This window comes from Mastomys coucha, unplaced genomic scaffold (genome assembly GCF_008632895.1).
Source record: "Mastomys coucha isolate ucsf_1 unplaced genomic scaffold, UCSF_Mcou_1 pScaffold9, whole genome shotgun sequence".
Taxonomy (NCBI): domain Eukaryota; kingdom Metazoa; phylum Chordata; class Mammalia; order Rodentia; family Muridae; genus Mastomys; species Mastomys coucha.
The window spans coordinates 240,000-267,989 of NW_022196915.1; the positions used below are offsets into that span (position 1 = coordinate 240,000).

At 41.7% G+C, this 27,990-nt stretch overlaps 1 protein-coding gene across 4 annotated transcripts in view; it reads left to right on the plus strand.

Moving 5' to 3' along the window:
- The window catches only part of Atxn7 (ataxin 7), a 153,242-nt gene that overhangs the window by 49,554 nt on the left and 75,698 nt on the right, over positions 1-27,990 (plus strand). For 2 of the 4 annotated variants that reach the window (XM_031362207.1, XM_031362210.1), the window contains exons 3-4: positions 7,791-8,081; positions 8,321-8,389. In XM_031362207.1, coding sequence (XP_031218067.1) covers positions 7,802-8,081; positions 8,321-8,389 — 349 coding nt within the window. In that variant the 5' untranslated portion in view covers positions 7,791-7,801. Of the gene's footprint in view, positions 1-7,080; positions 7,475-7,790; positions 8,082-8,320; positions 8,390-27,990 lie in introns of those variants that run through there. The other 2 variants (XM_031362208.1, XM_031362209.1) reach the window with 2 other exon arrangements.

Sequence of the window (27,990 nt, forward strand, 5' to 3'; positions counted from 1 at the left end):
CTCTCTCCAATCAGGCTCTAGCACATTTATGTTTGCTGCTAGTGCCTCAGAAACCATTTGGAAAATGTTCATGTTTTGTGAGGAATGCTTGTTTTCTGGAGAGGGGCAAGACATTTTTGAAAAGCATAAAAGGCAGATTTTTCATCAAGAATTTTCTTCATGTAGAGCAGTTAGGGTATGCAGGGGCGGGGTTGGAAGAATCAAAGTCTCCAGGTTCTTCTTTTCATCAATGGAGAATCTGAATTGAAAACTAGGAAGCTCTGAGTCTTTACTCTTAGCCTTTGATGAAAACATTTAAAATGGAATGGCCCTAGCAGTGTAAACTCTATTTCTGGCAAAAACGGCTAGGGTCAGTACTGGAAAAGCATTTGGATTATTAGTACTCTCAAGATTCACTCTCTGCCTCTTTTCCCTTCCTCTCCTTTCTCTTCTTGCTTTCCCTTCTCTCCCCTTTCCTCCTCTCTCTTCTTCTATCTCCTCTCCTCTCCTCTCTCCAGAGTCTCACTTCGTTTTTCTGGGTGTCTTGGAATTCATATAGATCCACCAGCCTCCCCCTCCTGAGTGCTGGGATTAAAGGTGTACACTACCATATCTGGCCCATGGCCTCACTTTTTATATGAGAATTTGTGTGTGTGTGTGTGTGTGTGTGTGTGTGTGTGTGTGTGTGTGTGTGCTTATACTTATCAGAAGATGAAAACAGGGAAGCACAGTCATGAATACTTCTTCAAACTTGTACCAGTGATGAATAACCCAAACTCAAAAATCTGCAGTCCTCTTGCCCCTACTAAGGAGAAATTTGCTACTTTGAGGGAGAAAAGGGAATGAAGATTTCGTTTAACAGTTTGTGTTTTCAGAAGCAATAAAACCCTTGCTGGATCAAGGTACAGGAGAAAATAGAGAGCCAGGGTGCCATGTTTCTGATAGCATGGCTTACCACCTGAACTTTGCTAAGGAAAGAGGGAAGAAATATCTGTGCCATTCTATCCTTCTCATACTAACAAACCTAGACTATTTGTCTTTAAGAGTTCAGCTCCAACGGGTACAGGGACCAGGTTACACCTTACAGTTTGATAAAGTGAGTTCCAGGTTCAAATGCTCCCTCCCTTATGTGGAAACGAAAAGTTTCCAACCCTGGGACATTGATCCCATTGCTACTTTGATTTCAGAGCATATGCTTTTGACCCTGGCTGTGAAGGTCTGTGACTTAGTGGTAGGGATGTCTTCCCATGTGTTTACTGGGAAGGATCAGGGCAGATTTTATAAAAGAAATGAAACTTCAAGATAGACTTCATTGACTGAGGGAGTTTTATTTGGGGGTGGGAGACTTCATTGACTGAGAGAATTTTATCTGGGGGTGGGTCGGTTGGTATATTTTAGATGATGTGATCTATATAAATAAAAACAGGACCAGAGAGCTAGCAGTAGGAGCACACTGTAAGCTGTTGAGGTGTTGGCTTACCCTGGGATATAGAATTCTTTCAAGAAGGAACATAATATACAGAAGTGGTAGAGTTGAAGCAAGGCAGTCCGGAGAGGCTCTTGGATACTGTATGTTTTTATTTATTTCTACAGATTTTGGGGAGCCCCTCAAAATGAGCAAGGGCTGATGTTAAGTAAAACACTTTAGCAAAACCTCCCAAACACACAACGTGGACAGAATAAAATTGGGGCTTACCGCGGAACAGATGTGCTGGCGAGAGTACCAGCTGTCTGGTTTGTTCTTGCACTGCCGATTTCTAAAGTGGCTAGTTTTGCTTCCTTCCTTCTGTAAAGGAAAAGACAGATACAGAAAGACCAAGTGATTTCCCCAGAGCCACGCACATAGTGCTAGTGCTTTTCGCTGCTGGGCCTTTAAGATGTGAGATGTACAGTCAGTTCAGGGAAAGCCTTAAAAGTACAAAGGTGACATAGGGAATTATTTTTAACAGTGTGCTAACCTCTGCATTTAACTGCATAGGAGATAGCATGCTAAAACTCCATATAGTAGGCCTCATTTATAGCTGAATGTTAGGCTGCTATTCCATTTCTTTTTTATAATTTCATCTTTTTTTTTAATTGCCCAACCTAAATAAAGATTTCTTTTTTTAAAAAAAAGATTTATTTATTGTATGTATATGAGTACACTATAGCTGTCTTCAGACACACTAGGAAAGGGCATCAGATCCCCATTAGACATGATTTTGAGCCTCCATGTGGATACTGGGAATTGAACTCAGAACCTCTGGAAGAGCAGTCAGTGCTCTTAACCACTGAGCCATCTCTCCAGCCTGACTTTAAAGATTTCAAATCAGGTTTATCATTATACTTCAGGTAGCTATTAAACATCTAAGAAATATTTGAGTATTATTGATTACATTTTATGAATTACCTTATATTATAATTTATAAACTTATGTGCTTAAATTTTTTTCTTATTTTAAGCAGTTAGCTCTAACTGATGACTACTTGTGTGATATAATTAATATAGCACTATCCACACATGAGTAAGAAAAGGAGCCAAATAAAGGTTTTGAATTGCTTAGTAAGCAATGCATTTTGTAGAATGAGCATGTACAGGTTAAGTCCTCAGAAAGATAATTATTGTTAGGTCTCCACTGCTGGAAATTTCCTTACTTTTTCTAGCCCTGCACTTGTCAGACATTCTAGTTACTGAGCTGGTAAATTGAATTTATTCACCGTTCTTTCTCTTCTAGAATACTGATGTATCTGGGGTAAACTGTATGTATGTATTTCGCTAGAGAGAGCAGGTAAGGGAAGGCCTGGAGACCCTCATACAGAGCAGAGACCATGCACTCTGGTGTAGACAGAAAGGAGGACTGGCTGGAAGAACAAGAGGGCATATGAATAAAGAAAGGCTTTGCAAATTGTAGTGGAATTAAAGAAAGAGAAAGAGGGGGTGGGGAGGGAGGAAGAGAGGAAGAGAAAGAACCCAACACATTCCTAATTCCGCAAATCTGATTTTCTTGTTGCTCAAATAACTTCAGTTCTTTGAAGTTGATAATAAAGAATCTTTTCTGTTATCAACCCTGTAATTCACACACATAAATCACATAAATATACTTAACTTACTGGTTTCCAGGTTTATTAAACATTGTGTTGGGACTGGTGGTTTTCCCCCAAACAAAAATCGTAGAATATTTTTAGCAGCCCCCCCCCCCCATATATACAAGGTGGGAAGAGCATTATGACATCTTTGAGTAAATCATGTTGTGGGTGATATGCCATGGAAAGAACCTTTCTGATAGAGCTCTGGCACCTCCTGGGGATGTCCGTGTTAATTTTGGATGGTGAACTATGAGACTAAAAAAGTCTCAGTCCCTGCTCACTTCGGCCCAAAGATTTATTTATTATTATACATAAGTACACTGTAGCTGTCTTCAAATGCACCAGAAGAGGGTGTCAGATCTCAAACGGGTGGTTGTGAGCCACCTTCTGGTTGCTGGGATTTGAACTCAGGACCTTCAAAAGAGCCATCTCGCCAGCCTGACTTTTTTTTTTTTTTTTTTTTTTTTTTTTTTAATATGCATCCTTGAAAGGATAAAATGATCAGAATTTGGCAGCATTTTTCCTTAAGGAAAATTAGATTTAGTTTTATGTGTATATGTGCTTTGCCTGTGGGTATGTATGTCCACCATGTGTGTGCCTGGTACACACTGAAGCCAGAAGGGGCATAGGACTCCTGAGTTGGAACCTTCATGTGGATTCTGGGAATTGAACCCAGGTCCTTTGGAGGACCAGACAGTGCTTTTAATTGCTGAGCCATCTCTCCCTTCTCCAGTTGTATTTTTAAACTGCATACAATCTGATTGGGATGGGGATCTTTTAACATAAGACGTTTTGATAAATGCTTAATTGTTAATTTCTTCTGTGAATTTTTTTTTTTTTTTAACCCTGATGCCTAGAAGAGTGACTTACATAGAGTATGCAGTCAGGAACTGCTTGGCAAATTGCAGCTTTCTTATTCAAACATTATAAAATATCTGTTATTTAAAGTATCAACTTTTTGAAGTAAAAAAAGGTATTGAAGTATTGAAGTATTAATTCTGTACAAGACACACTAGCATATCACAACTATATTAAATGTGTATAAGTTGTATGGACCATTCTCTTTATAGTTTAAGAGGGGGTATGGAGGATGGTGTATTTATAAACATGGTCATTAGTTTCTTTCCGGACAGGAAAAACTAAGTATTGGGATTTCTGTTTTATTATTGTTCACAAACAATGTTCTTTGTATAAGGAATACTTTTAAAAGGTTGCCAACATTTGAGCAGCAGACACACTTTCTTTCTTTTGCTTCCATTGGTAACTCCTTCAAACTATTAATTATGAGTCCTAAAACAACTGCATATAATTCTAGAATCTGTCTTTTCTATAAAGCAGTAGGACTTTTGATGGGCAGTAAAGACAAAGAGGACCTGGCTGGGAAATGCCAGGAACTGCTTGTGTCCACATCCTCTTTAATTGGGTAGTAAATGTCATTGATATTCAATGCTACAGATACTCTTGCATTCAGGACTCGAATTGCTCAGTCTGATGCAAGTCAGAATAATAATTTAATCTTGGTACCAAGTGCTTTCGAAGGATCTTTTTCTGTATTCCTTAGAAGCCTGGCCTTATCTCCATTTTACAGGGAACTGCCATATTGGGAAACCCGTAATGTGCTCAAGGTTGCATATTTGTTTTTTTTGTTTTGTTTTGTTTTGTTTTGTAGATAGGGTTTCTCTGTATAGCCCTGGCTGTCCTGGAACTCACTGTGTAGACCAGGCTGGCCTTGAACTCAGAAATCCTCCTGCCTCTGCCTCCCAAGTGCTGGGATTAAAGGCGTGTGCCACCACCCGGCAAGGTTGCATATTTGTAAGTAGAAGAGTTCTGTATCAATCCAGCAATAAAAGACTGGCTTTGGAGCTCCGCCTCCTTTTTCTTGTTCATTGTTTTGTTTTCATTTTGTTTTGTTTTGTTTTTTGACAAGTTCTCTCTGTTATGTAGCTCTGGCTGTTTTGGAGATCACTCTAAACCAGGCTGGTTTTGAACTCAGAGAGCCACATGCCTCTGCCTCTCCAGTGCTGGGATTAAAGGTGTGTGCTACCACTTAGCCTCTTTGTCAGTTATAAATAATACAATGTTGACTGTATAAAATGGTTAATATTAAAACAATGTGCTAAAGTATCTATGGCATATTCCTTGCACCTTGGTGCTCAATAGTTATTATTGATGTGTTTTAATAACTATCATGATGCTGAGATCTTGTACTTATAATTTTAAGGTCTGTTCTTAGTATACTAGATAGAAACTTTGAAAACAAAAGAATTATCAAGCAGAAATCAAATTGCCATATTGATCTTTATTGGTTAGAAGTTACATTATTGTTGTGAAAGCAGAAGGATCAAGCAATGAATTGTGAAAGCAGTATCCTTAGGAAGTGAGATCAAAGTTCATGTTCTCCATTCTCACTTTTCTTTTCATTCTCACCCTATCTATCCAGCAATCGAATGTCTGTACTCAAGATACGAGCTCCAGAGTGTGCTACCTAAGTTCTTTTGTTCTCAATATTCAAAGCTATGGTCATGGTATCTCAATGGGAGTGCTTCTGTCTAAGCTCTACATTAAGTTAGCAGTTCCAAGGACCAGTAGAATTCAAATTTTAATTTATCTTAAATGTAGAATTAGAAAATCCAAACTAATAAATAAGTCATATATATTACATATGCAAATGTTTCAATGAATCTAGATTAACGAAAAATTTGAAAATCTGCATTGGAGACATACAAGCTATGTTTAATTAGTAATGATATGTGTTTTAACCTTGCTTATTGTTACTCTTAGAAAGTTAAAACTTACAGAAATTAGTTTTTAGAGTTAAAAATCTTAAATTTAAAAAAGTCATCTCAATCAGTTTTGATTACATCCATCCCTTATGTATTCCATGATGCCCACAGAATCCTAAATTGACAGATGTTCAAATCTCTTCTATAAAATGACACATAACCTATATGTGTCTCAGTCTACAGCACATCATCTCTGGATTACTTTCAGTACTTACATAAAATGTAGATTCTATGTAAATAGTTGTTTCATTGAACTTAGGTAAATTTAAAAAAAATATATAAATGTTCAGCATGGATACAGTTTTTAAATTAAGGAAAATATATTCCAAATTTCAGTTAAGTGAATCTGTAGGTGTACAGCCTGCATGTTCAAAAAAGCAACCGTCCTTTGATAAACACTTAGCAGATTCCCTTTTTGAATTTCTTGGTGTGCAATCCAGGAAAAAAAATCCTATACAGAAATTATGTTTATTTAAGACAAGTTCTTACTGTGTTTCTCAGTCTTACCTGGATTACTATGCTGTAGATACTCTTGCTTCAGCCTCCCCAAAACTGGGGACTCTGGGTGCATACCACACCCAGCTCAAGCTTTTAAACTTACACCTATATCAAACCCTTTTCACCAAGTCCTGACTTTAATATATTATGGAAACACTTCCATATTCACTTTTGCTTTCATTTAAACATTTTAAAGGGTTTTTTAAGTTAGACATTTCTTCAACAGAGATGTTGGTCACATCTGTCTTACTAGATATTTGCTTAAAAAAAACAAAACAAATAATAGCAGCAAGTACAGAACGCTCACCTTGTCACCTAGTCCCAGAAGACACCTGTAAAGCCTGAGGCTTTGAGCAGGCTAAAAAAGTGGCTTTACTGAAATGAGATAACAGAATAATAGGAACATTTCCTAAAGGCTACTTGTGGTGGTCCACTCCTCTCCTTTTCTTGTATGATGGTCAGGGAGGGGGTGAGTTGTGTGCTAAGTGCTTAATTTAGTGATCCAAATCTGACCAATGTCTTTGGTATATTCCTTAAGCTATGGGGGGTCTCATCCGATCCTAGGAAAGACAACCATAAATAGTGAGAGACTAACAACCCAACTTTAAAGTGATACACTGATTTTGCTGGAGAAGAAATTCAAGTTCCCAGGACACAGTGTGACCTTCAGTTGTGGGCACTGAAGTACACGTGCCCGGCTTGCTGTGCAGCAGGGGCTTGATGCAGACACCTGGGCTAACACCTGGGCGGCATTTTCACACCTGCCACTGGCAGCTTCGGTTTCCGCACAGTGGCGGCTTCCCATTCATGCTCCAGCTACTGTGCAGCCTCCCGCGAGCCCAGAGCGAAGTGCTGGTGCCGGGGGCTCCGGAGGGAGGGCCTGGGCGACGCTTTCGTCGCTGCGCCGGGGCCGACCGGCAGGCTCTTCCATAGGTGGCTGCGTTTCCGACTTCGCCCTGGCTCCACTCCGGGGGCTTGACGTGCAAACTTCGCCGGAGCGAGCAGAGAGGGAGGGACCGGCGAGGGGGAGGAGGCGACAGGAGGCGCCTCCGCTTAAGGGAGCCGGCCGGGCGCCGCCGCTCGGACGGACGCGCGGACGGAAGGAAGGAGCGGGGCTGCCGGCTGGGCCGGGATGCGAGCGCCCGCAGGGTGGGCAGCCGCGGGCCGGGGCGCGGGCGGGCCTGAGGTCACGGCAGGTCGGCTCCGGGCGCTGGCCTCCCGAGCCGGGCCGGGCCGGGCGGCCAGAGCCGCAGTGGCGGCCGCAGCCGGCGCCCTACGAGGGCCGCGGGAGGCGAAAGCGAAAGCCGGCCGCGCCGCGGACTTTGCGCCCGGGCGGGGGCGGCGGCGGGGGCTGGGGGCTGTCAGCACCGCGGGCCTGCGGGCCGCGCACGCCGCCGGAACTCCGCGGAGCCTCCTTAAAAGCGGCCCCCGCGCCACTCTTTTCCCCCTTTTTGTTACATTGTAGGAGCGGAAAGAATGTCGGAGCGGGCCGCGGATGACGTCAGGGGGGAGCCGCGCCGCGCGGCGGGCGGAGCAGCGGCCGCCCGGCAGCAGCAGCCACAGCCTCTGCAGCCCCAGCGGCAGCACCCGCCGCTGCGGCGCCCACGGGCGGAGGACGGCGGCACCGGGGACGCCACCACCTCGGCTGCCGCCATGGCGACGGTGGGAGAGCGCAGGCCCTTGCCCAGTCCCGAAGCGATGCTGGGACAGTCGTGGAATCTGTGGGTGGAAGCTTCCAAACTTCCTGGGAAGGATGGTGAGTGTCCACGCCTCCGGGTTCCCCACGCCCCCCACCACCCCCTTCTCCAGCCCCGTTCCCCTCCCCCGCGCCGTGTCCTGTGACCTGGCCTCTCGGGGGTCAGAGATGCTATCTTTTGCTGGGTTGTGGAACGCTCGCAGAGGTGCCCACACCTACCTGGTGCGTGCGTGAGCGTGCGTCACACTCCTGGCCACTGACCTGCCTCTCCCCTCCTCCTGTGTGTGTATATCTCCTAGGGACCGAATTGGATGAAAGTTTCAAGGAGTTTGGGAAAAACCGCGAAGTCATGGGGCTCTGTCGGGAAGGTGAGTCCAGCCCCCCTGGTGGAGTTTGTACCCAACCTTGGGGAAGTTTTCTTGTTGCTTCAGCCCACCTTCCCTGCTTGCCACATTGAGGATGCTGCTGAAGAGGAGGGAAGAGGGTGGGCAGAACATTTGGAAAAAAAAAATCTGATTTCTCGGGGCTCTCTGTAATGGGCAGCAACTTGGATCCCTTCTGGAAACAGCAATTCAAAGTGATGGGCATAGGAAGCAGGAGGGGGTTTAACCTAGATCCCTTTAGTTAGGGACAACACCAGGAAAAGAAAGTGTTCTAAGCATTGGAAAGTAGTGCCTTTCTGAGGATGCTGTTAGAGCAGGAGCCTTGGCCAACCCAGGTTTTCTTAAGGCAGAGAGTGAATTTTGAATTATTATTTTATTATTTTGGCTTTTTGAGATAGGATTTTTCTTTGTGGCCTTAGCTGTCCAGGAACATGCTTTGTAGACCAGGCTGGTCTTGAACTGAGAGAGATCTACCAGCCTCTGCCTCGTTTGAGTGCTGGGATTAAAGGCATGCACCACCATGTCGGGCATTTGAACTTTAAAACTAAAAGTATTTAAACTTCTCTGTATCCTTGTTTGTATGGGATTTAAAGTAGATGTTTAGGATGCTACCAAAAGATCATCACAAACAAGGAGTACATTCAGATTTGTGTGATTGTTGGCTTTGCCAGATAAGGGGACAAGAATACAGAATTTTACTAACCATGGTAAGTCAAAGTCTACTAATTGGTTGATCTAAAGGTATGCTACCAGTGGAAGTCAGGTTAGGGATCCGGAAACTGATTTGCCTTTGACAGTACCCTTTTTCTATGACTTTTGATTCATAATGACTACCTGGGCAGTCTGTGGTGAGGAAGGTCATGGCCTTGAGTTAAGTTTGGGATTCAGAGTACTGAGTTTACATGTGCCCGTGCAATTTGATTTCTCACCTGGAGCTGTTTATTTTGGCAGAGTTGTTGTTCAGGACTCAAGAAGCAGAACTTTGGCAGCTAGGTTTGTAAATCCACACCTGGCTCCTTACCGTGCTGGCCTCACAGTCACTGCAGGTTCTAGCTCTCAACTTTTCTTCCTTCCCCTGCTTTGGCTTTTTCAGCTGGCCACATGGTGTGTTGGTATTGCCGAGAAGAGAAATACGGATGGCAACCCCACGAGTGCTTCTGCTTGGAACAGGTTATAGGGCAAATTAGTTCTTTTTTCTTTTTTTCTTTTTTCTTTTTTTTTTGTGAGGATTGCTGTTTAAGGGGAGATGAAAGAGGGAAAGCACAGGACTTGTTGGTGATGTTGCAATAGGAAAAATCAGTTGTTAGTCCGGTTTTAGTGGTGACTTGGCAGTCCGCCTGGGCTTGAAAAATTAAAATCACTAAGTGGCAACTCGGGTAGGAAGTGTTAGAGTGGGGCTTTAGAGGTCCTAATCCACTCTTGCTCGTTTTTTATTCCTGCTGTGGATATAGTCCCTTAAATGGCTCCTAAGTCTCCCTTGTAGAGGCTGAATGTGTCTCCTTGAATGCCTTGGTCACAGAGACTCAAGAGCATTCAGCAGCTGAACCCATTTCTGTTCTGTTTGATATTTTCTGATGGGAATAGGGTCGTTAGCAGATTTTCTGCAAAGCTCTAAGATATCATACCTAAGGCCAAAGGGAGTCATGAACCTAGTTGTATTATCAATCTATAAAACAGCTTGTTAGAGGTTGGTTTGGGTGATTTTTGTTGTTTGATTGATTGTTTTTGGCAGGGTCCCCCTATGTAACTCTGGCTGTTCTGTAACTCACTATGCAGATCTCCAGCTGGCCTGGAATTTAACAGAGCTCTCCCTGCTTCTGCCTCCAGAGTTCCAGAGTATTGGGGTTAAAGGTGTGTAGTACTCTACCTGGATTACATCTCTAAAAAATTATTTTTAAATTTTACTTACCTTTATATTATGTGCATTGGTGTTTTGTCTGCATCTATATCTCTGTGAGAGTTGTGAGCTGCCATGTGCGTGCTGGGATTTGAAACTTGGTCCTCTGTATGAGTGGTCAGATGGCTGAGCCATCTCTCTGGTCAGTCAAACCACCCTGCCCCAACATCTTTTTAAAGCTGTTCTCTCGATTTCAAAGATGTTGGAGTTGTCAGGTTGTCTGAAACTTCTGCTTGCATATTTTGACGAAAGACTGAAGTCTTAGTTCAACCACTTCTTCATTTGTTACTGAAAAGTCCAAGCTTGAAAGACTGAGGCTACTACCTTGACTGGACAGAGGGTCAGGAGAGTGGTTTGGTTGGTGAAGTGCTCACTGTGCAATTGTGGAGACTTGAGTGTGATTCCTAGACCCTACATTAACCACCCACCCATTCCCCACCAAAAGCATGCTTGTTGGCACATGCTTTTAATCCCACTGAGGGAGCGAGGGAGGGGGTGTAGGGAAGGAGGGAGAGCGAGCGAGCAAGCGCTGTTTCTCTGCGGCTTCCTGTCTAGCCAGTCTCATCTACTTGGTGTGCTCCAGGTTAGGGACAGACCATGTCTCAAACAATAAGGTGGATGGGTCCAGGGGAACTGATATGTCTGAGGTTGACTTCTGTCCTCTACATACGTGTAAGCTTCAAACACACACACACATCATCCTAAAAAGAGCAACAGTGAGACAGATGTATATGTTCTATTAATACATAGGACTTACTTACCATTGTCTTTAGCTAATACTGTCTTCTACCAGCCAGTGATATTTTAGAATTAAATCTGTATGTATTTCTCTCATCAATGAAATTAAATTCTGAAGAAATATGTATATATGTACATAATTTAACATATTAATGATATACTAAAAGTTAGAAATTCCCTATTATGAAGATCTTTAGGAATATAAAGACCCTGATTCTTTTTGTGTTTTTGTTTGTTTGTTTGTTTTTTGAGACAAGGTTTTTTGAGACAAGTTATGTTTTTCTTTAAAGTTTTAAATTAAAATTCTACTTTAAATTTTTTCACAAATTCTTTATTTGTGAAATTTACAAAAATTTATGTTTAAATGGAATTAATTGCTGTGAATAACCAATTAGGAAATTTTTTTGTCTTGTATTTGTTTATTTTTTTACACTCCAGATTTTATTATCCCCAACCCCCCACCCCCAGTCTACCCTCAGACTGTTCCACATCCCATACCTCCTCCCTAACACCCTGTCTCCACAAGTATGTCCCCACCCCCCACCTCCCACCCAATCAGACCTCTAAACTCCCTGGGGCCTCCAGTCTGTTGAGGGTTAGGTGCATCTTCTCTGACTGAACCAGACATGGCAGTTCTCTGCTGTATATATTATATGTTGGGGGCCTACCTGGTTGGTGGTTCAGTGTTTGAGAGATCTCAAGGGCTGGTTAGGAATTTGATATGGATGTCTCGGCCCATAGGGAGCCTTAAAGGATGAACGTGTTAAATAGTTTCATTTCATAGCAACCTTGTAGACTGTGTCATGATGGGAGTTAACAGCAGTGGTGCTGGGCACTTGCCTGGCTTTGGGAGATGAGCTGTAGCTTCACTGAACCCACTTGAATGATACCAAGCCACCTCGAACTTTCCTTTGTTCTTTGTCATTCTGAGAAGATGTTTTATGTGATGGCTCTTTGTTATGTACATTCCTGGGCCAGAGACATTGTTTTTTTGTGGTTTTGGTATTTGGTTTTTTGAGACAGGGTTTCTCTGTGTAGCCCTGGCTGTCCTGGAACTCACTCTGTAGACCAGGCTGGCCTCGAACTCAGAAATCCGCCTGCCTCTGCCTCCCAAGTGCAGGGACTAAAGGCGTGCGCCACCACCGCCCAGCTCAGAGACATTGCTGATGAAGGCATATTCAGCTTCTATGTGCTGTTGGGCTCAGTAAACATTTGCTGAAAAGTTAAAATGCCTGGGACTACTAGGAAGATTAAATTGTGCTGCTTTGGAGTGCCTGGTTCAAATGCCTAACTTTAATTGTAGTGGGGGTATGGGTAGGACCACTTTAATTTGGCTCTAGGAGAGGCCAGAGGCTGACAATGTTTGATATTGCTTTGCCCAGATTTTAGTGCCCACTTACATGTTTCTAGAAAGAGCAAAGATACATACTATCCCTTATGCCTGATATTTAGGCACAGTAGCATTCTAGCAACCCAGAATGATGTTCCTTACTTGTGACAGGTGATGTCCATATCTAAGTAATAGGGATGCTATTGAGCACAGTGGAAAGAGGTTTGCTGGTGCTGTGGCCACCTAGCCCAGCGAGGAGCATAGCCTCTCTACAGGGTTATCTCAGCAGTACTACCCTATCTTAAGTCAAGGTTACTATTACTGTTGCTATGGTGGAATACTATGACCAAAGCAACTTGAGGAGGAAAAGGCTTATTTGCCTTATACTTCTACATCACAATTCATCGTCAAAGAAAGTCAAGGCAGGAGCTCAAGTGGGACAGGAAGGTGCTACTGACGCATAGGCCACGCTTGCTCTAATGGCTTGCTTAGCCTGCGTTTTTATAGAACTCAATACCACTAGCCCAAGGATGTCACTACCCTCAATGGGCTGGACAAGTCAGTCCCTGACTGGTCACTAAGAAAATACCCTCTAGGCTTGCCTATAGCCAGATCTTGTGGAGACATGTACTTAATTGAGGTTTCCTCCTCTTAGATGATTTAGGCTTGTGTCAGATTGACAAAAACTGTCCAGCACACACTCTTTTTTTCTTTTCTAGTAAGGAAAAATGGTTTGTGGTTAGTAAACTGAAAATGGATCCATGTTTACTTACAGCACTGTTAGAGACACCACATTATAGACATAAAATCCTTTCCCTGAAATAGTTTATTTTTCTCTACAGATCTGGTCCCCACTACTAAAGTTTTCTTATGTATGATTTTAAACACAGAAAAACTAATTATTTTGACAAGCCTCCTTTAGCCATGGCCCAGTCTTGTTTTATCTCTGGCATACAGTGAATTGTTTTGAAGCTTGTCACAGGCCTCATAGTATTTCATCTTCTTTTTTTTTTTTTTTAAAGATTTATTTTATTTATTTTATGTGTATGAGTACACTGTAGCTTACAGATGGCCTTGTGTGTTGCTGTTGGGAATTGAACTCAGGACCTCTGCTGGCCCCGCTCGCTCCACCTTAATTCACTGTAGGTGTCTTCAGATGCACCAGAAGAGGGCGTCAGATCTCATTACGGGTGGTTGTGAGCCACCATGTGGTTGCTGGGATCCGAACTCAGGACCTTTGGAAGAGTAGTCGGTGCTCTTAACCACTGAGCCATCTTACCAGCCCAGTATTTCATCTTCTTTTTGTCCGATTGCTTAGGCTTCACCTTGTGTTATAGAAAGTGGACTCTTTCCGTTGTGCCTTTGTCTGAGGCATGTGAGCTTGTCATTTCTCTGATCTCCCTAGTGTACAAGGGTTCTGCAGGTGACAGTTCTTACATTCGACATGTCAAGTGGGAATTTAAACCAAACTTATTAAGGTAACATTGAAGTCTGTGTTCTTTGCCTTTGAGTCATCTAGGGGCTAGTTGTGAATGCACTTAGGTGATCTTGTTGAGTGTCTCACTTGAGGCACTCTCTGCAGGTGGGCATCGGTACTGCCATGATGAGAGCTGCTATCTGGCTGACAGACAGCACCCATGAGCAGTGCTGTACTCAGGCATGGGAGAAGGAACACCAAGAGATCCATGGCTTTTTATGTTGCCATAGAGTTGAAAGAAAGCCTCAAAGATGATATCATGACATGTGAAAATTATGTGAAATTCATGTATCATTGTCCCTAAGGAAAATTATGTTGGGATATGGCCAGAGGCACTCATATATCTGTGGCTGCTCTCTCCACACAGCAAGTAACAATGTTAAGTGGGGGTACAGCAAAGACCATACAACCTATGCTCTCAGCTATTTACTCTCTGGTCCAACATGTGAGAAGCCAACTGACCTTGTCTTCATAAGTTACATGGTTGATGAAAGTGAACCCCTTCCACTGAACATGATTGACAATTTCTTTCAAACTTTTTATGTTAGGGGTAGAAAGCAGTATTCTTGAGCCAGGAGCTTATTTACTGTTGGAGGAATGTGGGATAGAAGGAAATATATGGAGAGGGAAAATGCTTTGCTTAAGGTTCCTTGTCGGATCTACTTTTTTGTTAAAAAAAAAAAAATTAGGCAGGGGTCTCATCATATACCATTGACTGGTCTAGAAGAAATCCTCCTGATTATGCTTCTGGGTTCTGGAATTAAGGATGTGTGCTGCCACGTCCCACCATGTCTTGTTTACATTAAAATCATTTATTTTTATGTTTTCAAGTTGCCTTCTTCTGACTAACATACCAATAAAAACACCACATAAGTGAGTTAAGGACACCATCTAAGCACTTGCCCAGTCTCAAACTCTTGTCCACTTTTCCATGTGTTATTGCTTTCCTAGATTGATTCACGTACAGAGCAATAGAACGTTCATTGTCGGTTTTCAGGAACGTTGGGCCACGACAGTGATCTGCTTAGGTTATTATGCTGCTATAATAGCCCCTAGTATTCAGGAACAGGAGGATAGACATTTTGTGAGGTTTTTTTTTTCCCCCCACTTAAATTCTTCATAGCCTCTCTGTCCTTTAGCTGACTTAGAAAAGCCGAGGTTTCACCTTGGGAATGAGTAGCAAGGCTCTGTTCGGAAGCAAATGTCTGTTTTGATTTTAAAAAGGTGGACTGCATTTGTAGATCCCAGTGTCTTATGGTTTTGTGCTTGCTAAAATGCAAAACAGCTGCTATAACCCATGCTGATCCTCAAGCATTCCTTGAGTGACTCAGTTTGTGGAAACCATGTATATCCACCTGCTGGAGCAGTACTCCACTCATTTTGACAGGTTCTTGTAAACTCTGTCAGGAGGAAAGAATGAGCAGTGTGAGGATCACTTTGGCATATGACCTACATATGATGTAGACTTGGTTGTGCTTGCCTGCAGCTTATTATTTTATTTGCTCTTTCCACTGCATTTTTAGGTTAGTTAGGATACTACATAATGGACTTCATTATGATACTTTCCTACAGAACATCTTTGTAACTTGTACTGTTAGACTCCAGACACTTCCTTTCATACAAACATCCTTCCTGATGTCCAAATCTCACAGTGTTCCCACATACATGAGCATAGGGCAAGTTTGGCGAGTACATTTACAGTATAGCTGGTATTGTAATACTTCAGCCACCACCGTTTTCTCCATTTTACAGAGGAGAAAAGTTTCAGAGCTGTGAGGTAATTCACCAGGGTCTCAAAGCATGTAATCTTCAACCTTGATCTGCTTGCCCTCCATGTTATGCCAAGGCCATTCCAGATGTGTACCTGCTTATAAGCATGACCAAGTCAACCTAACCTTTGTTTGCTTAATTTTGTTGAGAAATAAGAACTTTACTAAAAAGAAAAAAAGTGTAGAAATAAAACTCAAAACAAAGCAAAGAGCCCAAACTCTTGTCTTTGAAGCACCAGAGCTGTGTCCTTGATGAGGATTTGGGGAGTATGAACTGTGCACTAGAACTGACCAACTTTTAAAAGAAAGATTAAAGCTAAGGTTGTAGCACATAGTAAATATAATCATCTGGGATTTGTAACATTAAAAAAATCTTTTAAAGGAATTTGGAAAAGTGAAATTACACTATTTAACATCTGCTCAGTGCCAGATTGCTTTTAATTACATTGATATTCAAACTTTATGGGAGTAGTTCTAATAAATGAATGCCTGTGATTATTAAAGGATATTTTGATTGAAGTTCTAAGGAGAAAAAGAAGCTATTAGTAGACTTAACAGTTGGAGTTACTCTACTTTTGAAAGAAAGGCAGAGGATTACATTTTTATTCATCGTGTACATCAGGTGTTGTTATAAATGAGCTAAGGAATGAGAAAAGTGATTCAGGCACTAGTAGTGTGTAACTAAGTTCAGTAGTCTTATTTCTCTTCATAATGAAGATGCTGGGAGCATGAAATGCTTTTTCTGTCATGTATGGCAAGGAAATTGTAGTAATTCATTACCAGCTAGACTAAAACCTTAAGCCCAAGACTTTTTCCGAACCAGGTTTCATTCATGTTTTTTTGTAGCCTTTAGCTATATATGTTAAACAAGGATGAACCCCATGTATAGAATTGTCATCATTTTTGTTTGCTCTCAGGCTGTCATGAAGTCTGAGCATTATCACTTTGGGCTAAAGAACAGTACTCTGAGGCTGGAGAGATGGCGCAGTGGTTAAGAGCACTGATTGTTCTCCCAGAGGTTCTAAGTTCAATTCCCAGCAACCACATGGTGTAATGGGATTCGATGCCCTCTTCTGGTGTGTCCAAAGACAGTATACTCAAATACATAAAATAATTAATTTTATTTATTTATTTTTTTTAAAAAAGAATAGTCCTCTAACTTTTTTTTTTTTTTTTTTTTTTTTTTTTTTTTTTTTTTGAGACAGGGTTTCTCTGTAGCCCTGGCTGTCCTGGAACTCACTCTGTAGACCAGGCTGGCCTTGAACTCAGAAATCTGCCTGCCTCCGCTTCCCAAGTGCTGGGATCAAAGGCGTGCGCCACCACTGCCTAGCTAGTCCTCTAACTTTGAACGTGTTTGGCTTTAGGAAATACTTACGACTGCCTTGGCTTTATTTTACTCATTTCCGTGTGGACTTCTTGAGATCAGTATCTGTGATATCTGAGAACCTTAGTGCTGAACTTTTGTCTCCAAAAGTATATTCAGGGAATGTGTGTAGTTAGTAGGTACTGTATAGAAAAGACACACCATACGATGTATTTGCAAAAATCACCTTTAAACAGAGGCAGTATTGGGAACTCCCATTCCAGAGTTAAAGCTGTGTTCAAATGGCAGCCCTAGCAGGGGAATGATTTGAAGAAAGTTGCCTTGCTTCACCAAGTCTCCATTACATGTGACCTGATGGTGATAATGCCTGCTTGGGAGCCTTAAGTGATGCTGCAGGTTAGAATGAAAATACCTCCTTCCATTAAGTGGTATCTTCTGAAGAGCTATTAAGAAGCAACAGGAAGTGAATTGCCAGCTTTAACAGACAAAATGTAGGCAGTATGAGGAAACTTCAACATTCTTAGGATGCTGGCCAGAGTGTAGCAAATTAGCTTTATGCTTCTTTGGATGGTGGGGGAAAAATGAGTGGTATTTCTTCCTCTGTTAGCAGTCTCTGTTTACTCTGACATGCAGAAGGAAGCCCAGTGTGAGTATTGACTTTTCTATTTGTACAGATTTGCATATACCTTTTTTTTTGGATTCTTCTAGTTTGTACATATTTAGACTCCTGCCTGGAATGCTATGCAGGCCCCTTTTCTGGACGGAAAAATATTAGTTATAGGCTACAGGATAAGTCATCTGCACTACACTGGAGAGTGGATGAGAGGATAAATGAGAAAGCTGTGGTTTTTTTATATATAGAGAGAGTCTGGGGTTCTTCTGCCTAGTGAGGGAATTTAGAAAATTACCTTTTCAATTCTTGGAGATTTTCAATTTATTTCTACTGGTTCTCCACTTAAGTTACCCTAGTTGTTTTGAAATTGTATAGGAAGTGTCATTATAATGGAAAAATATCACTATATTTGTAGAAAGTATCACATGATCATTGTAGAGTTCTGTCTTAATTAATGACATTTTTCCTTTCTCTTTCTTCCCTATCTTTCAAGTTTACACATAATGTTATGCATGTCTATATGTGTATGTCTGATTGTGTGTATATATATGTGTGTATATGTATGTGTCTGACCTGTTCAATTCGTATGTTATTTGTATATATGTTTTCATGACTGTTTGATATTGGATAGTTACGTGGTGGTCTCGTCCCTCCCTCACATTCCTCAGTTACCTGTAGTTCTTTGTATAAAGTTGAGAATGCCTCAGGGGCTTTTCCTCGTCCATGCTGCCATTTCCATTGCTTTCATCGTTGTTCAGCTTATGTTTAGGCAGTCATTTTGATAAGACTTTACGGCTGTAGCTTCTGACATAACGAGGAGGCACAGTCTCACAACGAACTCCCTTGTCTTCTGGCTCTTACAATTCTCCCAGCTCCCAACCCCCTCCCATGCCACAGTGCTCCTGAACTTCACACACAGGATTGTTGTGTAGATGTATCCTGTGGGTCTTGGATCCACAACTCTGTATTTTGTTTGGTTGTGGTTTTCTTTTCTTTTCTTTTTTTTATTTAAAGATTTATTTATTTGTTATGTATAAGTACACTGTAGCTGTCTTCAGACACTTTTTCTTCTCTTTCCAGTCCTGTTCACTCCAGCCCAAAGATTTATTTATTTATTATATGTAAGTACACTATATAGCTGTCTTCAGACACCCCAGAAGAGGGCGTCAGATCTCATTATGGATGGTTGTGAGCCACCATGTGATTGCTGGGATTTGAACTCAGGGCCATTGGAAGAGCAGTCAGTGCTCCTAACCGCTGAGCCATCTGTCCAGCCCCATTACGGTTTTCTTACAGTGGGCTGTTGCAAAGAGAAGTTTGCTTAATAAGAGGTGAAGTCTATACTTATCTTAGGGTAAAAGGATGAATGTTTAGATTGCTGTAAAGATTATATTGATTTAATAGTCATTGTGTGCCGATTCTCTTTCAATATTCATGGCTTCACTAGCCTGAGTCGTTAGCTGGGCTTTCAAGTCACCGTTTCCATCTTGTGCATGTCATAAGTTCAATTAGAGAGTCATTGGTTACTGCTAAGCTATGTGTGGCACTACTTTACCAGCACTGTTGCTGTGTCATGCTGGCTATTGATATGGTTCATAGATAGTAGATAGGACTGTTAATTGCCCCTCTCCTTTGGGAGCTTACGTGCACATCTCTGTACTGTGAAAGCTAGTCCTCAGGGAGGAGGCTTTCAGTTCACTTCCAGGTCAGGAGCCTCTGAGCCCTGTGTCTGAAGTGCTTAGTGGCTTCAGCAAAGACACCTCCCTTCCATCTCTGGAGGCAATAGCCAAAGACTATTTTTGGAGTTTTTGGAGACTTTTGGACTGCACTGGCCAATAGTTCAAAAGTAAACTTCTCATGTGTGGTAGCGGGGTTTTTGTTAGATGGTCTTTGGTTCTTAGAAGGACCATTGTCAGTTCAGATGAGAAAGTTCACTAAAACTATGTATATTTATACACATAATTACATACATTATACATTTTTGGGTAAGTAGTTACTCATATTGTTACCTATAGAATTTTTTAGGTACCCTTAATTGTTATTTTATCCTCCTTCTGTATTTTCTTCCCTTCCCTGTCCTTAAAGAGCCTCTCTCTCTCTGTTTTCCATATCGGGTCACTTATATCCTCCTAATCCTCCTTTTTCCCTTTCCACCTTCTATATCACTTCTGCCTACCTTCCTAAAGAATAAATACCTCTTTCTTTGTTTCCCTGATCAGACTGCATGTATTCTCCAACACTCCTCTTGTGGCAATCTCCCTGTTTTACTTGCCCGGTGTCTGCAAATTACTGTAGGCCATCTGCTCACATGTGAGGGTTTGGAGCCTCTGATGGGAGAGAGCATGTGACATTTGTATTCTGGCTCTGAGTTCCCTTACTCAATGTGATATCTTTTCTAGTTCTGCATATTTACCTGATAAGTTCATGATTTGATTTTCTTTACAGCTGAGTAGTATTCTACAGTACACATTACATTTTCACTATCTAATCATTGCTTTATATGACTTTTGGTTGTTTCTGTTTCCTAGCTATTGTAAATAGAGCTGCAGTAGACGTGGCTGAGCAAATATATGTGCAGTAGGATGTTGAGCTCTTTATGCATAAGCCGAGTGAATGGTAACACTGGGTCATATGGGAGATTTATTTTTTTAGCCCTTTGAGAATTCTCCACACCAATTTCCTTCATAGCTGCACCATTTAGAAATCCCAACAACAGTTAATGAAGGTTGATGAACAATTTTTGATATAGTTCTTAACCATTGTTTCTCTTTTTTTCTTTTAAGACCTCTCTATTCATGTTTTTAACATCCCCTACTCGCCACACACTTTTTACTCCTTGTTTTTTGAGTTCATTGTATATTTTGGATATTAATCTTTTGTCAGATTTACAGCTGGCAGAATTCTTTCTTATTCTGTGGGCTTCCTCTTCATACACTTGATTGCTTGAAATTAATTGTGAAGTGAAGCCACTTAGTTTTATGAAGTCCCAGTTGTCATTTATTACCCTTAATTCTTGGGCAAATGGAATCCCATTCAGGAAGTCCTTTCCTAAACCTGTATTATACTGTATTATTATTATGTATACTGCCTATGTTTTCTTCTGGCAATTTCAGTGCTTCAAGTTTAAGTCTTTGATCTATTTGGAGTTAGTGTTTGTTCAAGATGGTAGAGAAAGCTGTATATTTTCAGCCTTCTGCATGTGGGCATCGAGTTTTCTCAGCACCATTTCTTAAGGATGATCTCTTTTCTCTAGTGTATGTTTTGGTGACTTTGTCAAATATTAAGTGACTGAAGTTACATTTATGCCTGTTTAGTCTTTAATTTTGTTCTATTGGTTTACATGTCTGTTTTTGTGCTAGTGCCATATATGTATGTGTATGTGAATAGATACACACACATATATATGTATGAATATATGTATATATGAATATATATACACATACATATACATACACAACTTTGTAATGTATATTAATATATGAAATTTGTTTTGACTATTTGGGGTCCATATGAGTTTTGGGATAGTTTTTTCTGTTTCTGTGAAAAATGACATTAGAATTTTGGTTGTGATTCTTTTAATCTATCAATAGGTTTTGGTAGAATGGTCATTTTCACAATGTTAATTCTACCCATCCATGGGCATGGGATAGCGTTCCATTTTTTCTTTATTCCTTTCTTCAGAGGTTTAAGGTTTTTAATTGTAGAGTAGAGGGTCCTTCACATCCTTGGTTATGTTTATTCCTAGATATTTCACTTTCTTTGAGATTGCTGTGATGGGATTGTGTCTGTGATCTCCTCCTCTGTGTGTTTATTGTTGGTGTATAGAAAAGCCATTCATATGTGCAAGCTGATTCCGTATCCTGCCACATTGCTGAATTTGTTTCTACTGGTAGGACTTTGGGATCTCTAGTATATAGTATCATGTCCTCTGTAAATAGCCCTATTTGCATTGCATGCTTCTCTTTTCCTGCTCTTGTCTTCCTGTTGCCAATAGTACTTGAAGCAGATGGCCATGTACTCATGAGAAGGACCGTGGAAGTGGGCATCCCTGTCTCCTTCCTGAATTCAGTGGGATTGTCTCATTCTTCTTGGTTGGGATGATACTGGCTCTTATTATGGTCAGCTATGTTCCCTCTGGCCCTGCATTCCACATTTATCATGAAGGCATGTTGGATTTTGTCAAAGGCCTTTTCTGAGTCCTTTGAGATGATCATGTGATTTTTTTTTTTTTTTTTTTTTTTGGTCTTAAGTCTGGGCCAATTTTAAATAGTCAGTTATGGGATTTGGACTTAGTGCTCGTCACAGTTGGTTGAGGACGACTATGTAGCTACTTTGGGCCCTTATTGGTAGGCAGGATGCTGACTTGGTGTTAGACTTCCTAACCATGCAGATCTCCTTTCCAGGGTGCTGTAAGTGCTTTATCAGCGTGCATACTGCCTTGAGGATGTTCTGACTGTTTTGCCTTATTCCTTGCCTTTAGCTTTTATCCCCAAAACATTTGAAAAGCAAATTATTCCAGTTGTTAGAATTACAGATCCATTGTGAAAACAGTCGTAATTCCCAGGGAAGCTAAACTAATCAAGTCGTTACCCACTATACGGCCTGGGTTTTCTGATAGGTGTAGGAAATTGAGTAAAGAGTCCTTGCTCAGTAGCAATGTTAAATACAATTAATATGCATTTTCATGGACTGAGTGCTGCACAGTTAATTAAGAAGGCTAATAAATGGATTTGAGTTAATATGATCAAGACTTCCCCTTGATCAAGGGATTTAATATTTGAGCTGGAGATAGTGATGAGAAAGTGTTATCCAGGAGGAGGAAGATGTCTCTAAGTGGTCATCCAGGAGGAGTCTGACAGAGAGGACAGGAAGGAAATAAGGCTGCGAGGGTCAAATCACAGAAGTTCAGGTAAGGAATTCAGGTGGATTGTAAGTTTAATGGAAACCCACTTGCAGGAGAATGGATTGATTTAATCTGTGTAACATGAAAGTCACTTTTAGATGGTTTGTGGTTTGTTCAAGGTGAGTGACTGACTGCATTATCAGGTGGGATGTGAGAATGGGTTGACAGTAGACATTCAGAGAGGTTCAACATAGAATTGGGATTGGCATTCACGTGAGTAAGTAAAGAGTTGGTTGGAGATGACAGAGGCAGACACTTGGGGCTTGACCCATTGAAGGGTACAGTTAATGAGCTCAGAAATGATGGAGCACATACATTGAAGATCTGGTAGACTAGGTACATTTTTTAGTGCATTTGTTGGACATCTATGTGTGGCTATGAGCCCTGAAGAGACTGTTTGAAACTTGATGTAACCCACTACAGTAGAACTCTTGGGTCAAGTCTGCAGCATCAAATGATACACTATGAACAAATTTGCTCCAGTAAGTATCAGAAGGGAATCAGGAGCAAGAGTTGTGCTTCTAGTCAGTTCACACCTAAGGAAGGATGATAGAGAAGTCCCCAGTGAGATGATAGGGAAGCCAGATGAGTGTGGTGATGTAAAACCCATGAAAAGAGAAAACATGTTGCCTGTAGAATCCTGTCAGGTACTGTGTAGAACAGAATAATGTGAGAGAAGTGATCTCTGGCTTTGATGGTAGGTTTCTAAAGACCTTCATCAGAGTTGAGAAGGCACATACCTGATTGTTAGGCTCTAAGAACTAGAACAGAAGTGGAGAGGGACATGTGGACATGTCAGAGTTTGCTTTGAAGATGAATAGAGAAATGAGACCACAGCAAAGGAGACATGGGTATAGTGCCTGAGGAAATGAGGGGAGAGTTTCTTCATTTTAGTTTCATTCAGTCACTAAGTGACGTGTTTGACTGCCAGTGGGGAGGATGCAGAAGTGAGGAAGAGTTGAGCCCATGAGGTACACCCGTGAGTTGGCAAGTGGCATGGGTCCCAGAGGAGCCACAAAAAGGTGATGTTTGGACATAATCGGAATCCCATCCCCATCCCCATAATGAGAGGAAAAGCCAGTGAATTCAGTGGCAGGTAGCTGCCATATAGCAGAGGACGGTTAGTGTCACTTCTGACAAAGGGAGAAGCTGGAATTGAGAGTGAGGAGGGGGGGAATTTGTTATTTTTTTTTCCTATAGTATCTGCACAGGGAGATAACAAAACAGGCAGTTATACATCCTTGTGAGACTTCATGTGTACTTAGAAGGAGTCCCCACATAGTGAAAATGTGGGCCGAGAAAACCATAGAGCCCAGCCAGCACACTGGAGAACTAGAGTAGGAGAGCAGAATCAGGTCACAGAGGAACCCTGGAGGAGGTGCTGGGACTTAGGGCATTTCTGGAGATACCAGGAAGATAGGTACTGGAGGGCAGCAGTTGGGTCTAAATGGACGTGAACATGCTGTGGTGTTGGTGGTGAGGTTCCTGCTGGTGGATGAGCTGGAAGGGTGACTGTGATCAATGTGGAACTGAATTAGGAGTCTGTGAGATAGAGGCAGGTCGAGGAGGGTATGTAGCCTAGCTCATAAATGTATGTGCAATGCCTGTGTCTCTAGGTATTGGTAGCCAGGCGGTGGTGGCGCACGCCTTTAATCCCAGCACTTAGGAGGCAGAGGCTGGCGGACTTCTGAGTTCAGGGCCAGCCTAGTCTACAAAGTTGAGTTCCAGGGCTATACAGAGAAACCCTGTCTTGCGGGAGGGGGCGGGGGGGGGGGGAAGCTAAGGTAGTACAATGTTAAAATATGTTTATAAATTCAAAATGTTTTTTTTTCACCTGGCAAAATCACATAATGATTTTATCTTGTGTTTATTCATTTACTTTATATTTTTACTGTGTACCTCTTCTGGTTTTCAGGAAAATGTCAGTCTTCATGAAGCTTTTATTTAATAAAAGAGATGGATAATAATACAAAACAAAAACATGTATGTTAGAGGATGAATTTGGAAGGTGAAAGTTAGTGTGGGCACTGCTATTTAAAATATTGGTAATTTTTTTTTTTTTAACCCTCATGTCAATGAAATTGAAGCTGTACTGTAATCAGTCTTCCCCTCAAAGAAAAGCCCAAGAACATGCAGAGTCCCTGCTGTGTCATACCCAGAGAATGAAAGGAGCCCTTCCAAATCAGTTCAACAAAGCAGTCAGATTCATGAACATGTTAAGATCATGCGCTACAGTCAAAAGGGTTTCATCTCAGAAGGCACAGTAGGTTCAGGATAGCAATCATGTGGAACAGAATCGGCAAACTTAAGACAAAGCACGTAATCATGAGGGCATAAACAACAGTGTGGATTTCAGAGTGACAAACAAAGAGTGTGGTGGTGAGGGCCTGGTGGGTTTGAAGACCAGCCCGGAGCTGCAGTGGACCAGAAGATCAGGAGACATGGGGAAGCAGAGGCTCTTGTAGGCCTTTGGAACTCAAGTTCTTTTCCTAGCTCCTGGGCTAGACTTGCCAAGCTGTGTAGCCTGATCACCTTCCTCTCACACAAAGGGAATCTTCCCCTACTCTGCACTCTCCCTCACCGTCTCCTCTCTCTGGTCAGTGCTCCTCCTGCCTCACATTCAGGTTATGTGTCACCTCACTTTGTCACCGTTACTGAAAGTGTTTATTATTATGTGGTGTCAGTATAAAATAGGACCTCTCTGTTTGGGGATAAGAACGGGGTACACCTACTAGTACTGACCTTCCTGAAAGAGGTAATGGTGGAGTGCTGGTCAGTTCCTTGCGGATTGTAGTTTGGGAAATGGTTTCTTGCCTCTGTTCCCAGTGCTCTAGCACTTTGTGTTTGGGTTGAGTAGCAATATGCTGTGAAGAAAAAGAAATCATTTTGCTTAAGGGATAGATGGTATTTATATAAATAACTGTTAATGTGCCCAAGTCTTCTCTTATATCACTGGAGTTTTCTTTCCCCCAGATAAATTATTTTTTTCTTCTGTCTCTGAATGGATTATTTTCTGCCTTCATGTTGTTCCTGTTTCTTGGCCATTCTCTCTCTTCTGATCAACTGTTGATAAAGACGTGGACTCAGAGTGCACTGTAGATCTGTATGCCACCCTTTTGTTCTTCTTATTTTGTCTGTAAAGCTTTTCATTGTCAACTGCCAGCTGCAACGAGCTGCTCTCCAAAAAGATCTGTGTTAGTGGATATCTTCTTAAAAGCTGGTGGTTGTTGCTAAAGATAATCTGTTATGTGAGTTTATAATCTGTTCATGAATCGTGTTATTCTTATATAGTGACAGTTATGCCAAGGAAACAAATAAAACAAAGTTTAATTCATGTAAGTCCTGGGTAAGTCTGGACAGTAAACAAGGATCTGCCCCCCCACCCTCTCCTCTTGCCAATGTGAAAGGCCACTCCTAAAATACAGGATTTTGATGGATGGCCTTTAAGAATTATGAAAACATGACAAATCCTGATAGCCAGACAGTACCTATTTGGAAATATTTTATTACATTTTGTTTTATTGTGTGTATATGAGGGGAGTATGTATAAAGGCACATAAATGGAGGTTAGAGGGCATCCTGTGAGACATACTTCTGTCTATCAAGCTGGCAGCTAGTGCCTTGATGCACGGAGGCATCTCATTGGCTCCTTGTGTACCCGTTTTAAGGGGAAAGATGCTTCACTCAGTGCTGAGTAGCAGTAATCATCCCAGCTGCCATCGTGTGCACACTTAGTGTGCGTCCCTGAGTGAGTTCAGAGCAGGCACTTGCCTTCAGATAAATTGTCAGAATCCCAGTCTTTAAGAGGCAGAGTTGGGTTTCTGATCTGGCTGACTCAAAACCATTGACATTACTTTTTTTGGAGATGTATCAGGCACTCTTTAGGCAGCAGCTGGAGAGTGAGGAAGCTGCTAAGTTGTGGGAGCAGCAGCAATGGCCATGCCATGGTATGGTTGTCTCGGGCTTCTAAATTGAGCAGTAGCCCAATTGTGTTGGGCTAAGTGTGATGACATGAGATGATCCACTTAAGATCTGCTGTGTTCACCATGTATATAATGGGTGGTGAAGCCATGGCTCACACTTTAAACTCCAATAGTTTGTTCATTAAGGTATATAAAACAGTTAAATAAGTTTCTTAAACATCGTGGAATTATCAGGCAAAGCTTTCACCAGGAGGGTAAATAAAGATGGGAGAGCTGCAAAGGCCACCACAGCCGTTATTGTCAGGAGCCTTTGCTTTGAGAGTAGACTTGTTAATTTTTGTCTTTTGTACTAAGCCATAGTCTGATTGATCAGACTCTTGCTTCTTTTTTTTCCTAATTTTGCTTATCCTGAAGGTGGCATCTTCCTAAAGGGAAATACAAGCAACAACAAAAATGAAAACAAATATATAATAACCTAATGCAGTTCAGTTTTGCTTTGGCTGTGTGGCCTTACTGTGGTGTTGCCTGTGTGAAGGCTGGCACAAAAGATTTGGAGTTGAAGTGGTTGCGCACGCCTTTAATCCCAGCACTTGGGAGGCAGAGGCAGGCGGATTTCTGAGTTCGAAGCCAGCCTGGTCTACAGACTGAGTTCCAGGACAGCCAGGGCTATACAGAGAAATCATGTCTCAAAAAGTCCAAAAAAAAAAAAAAAAAAAAAAAAGATTTGGAGTTGATTTAAGGCCAGGCCAGCTTGTGGCTGTAGAATCCATGCCAGCATCATGCCTTACTGTATATGCAGTGAGTTCGCCATGGGTGTTCTCAGTGAATCTATTTGCAAGCACTTGAAAGGCTATTGAGAAAGCCCTCCTTTCCCTAAATTCTGTCAGAATTAAAGGCTTTGAAAAGGTTATGACTAAATCAAACTCATTTTTGAAAAAGATTTATTATATATATATATATATATATATATATATATATATATATATATATATATATACTTTATACACTTTAGCTATCATCAGACACCAGAACATGGCATCAGGTCCCATGCCAGTTGGTTGTGAGCCACCATGTGGATGTGGTTGCTGGGAATTGAACTTGGGTCCTCTAGAAGAACAGTTGGTGCTCTTAACCACTGAGCCATCTGTCCAGCCCCAAACTAATTTTTTTTTTTAAACAAGAGAAGTGTATTCTCAAATAATTCTGATGACATTAAAGGGTGGTGTTTGCTTTTTCCTTCCTTATTCTTTTTTGTCTGGAGCCTCCTTCCTGCCTTGTTATGTTTTCAGACAGGGTCTTGTTCAGTAGCCCAGGTTGGCCTAACCTTATATGTGTAACCCAGACTGTCTTTGACACATTGCCTTAGCATCATGTAGTGGTTTGATTATGCGTGACTCAGGAAGTGGCACTATTAGGAGATGTGGCCTTGTTGGAGTAGGTGTGGCCTTGTTGGAGGAAGTGTGTCACAGTTTGGGTGGTCTTAGAGACCCCCTCTTAGCTGCCTTTGGATGAAGATGTAGAACTCTCAGCTCCTCCAGTGCCATGCCTACCTGGAAGCTGCCATATTTCCCACCTTGTTGATAGTGGACAGCCTGTAGACTTGTAAGCCAGC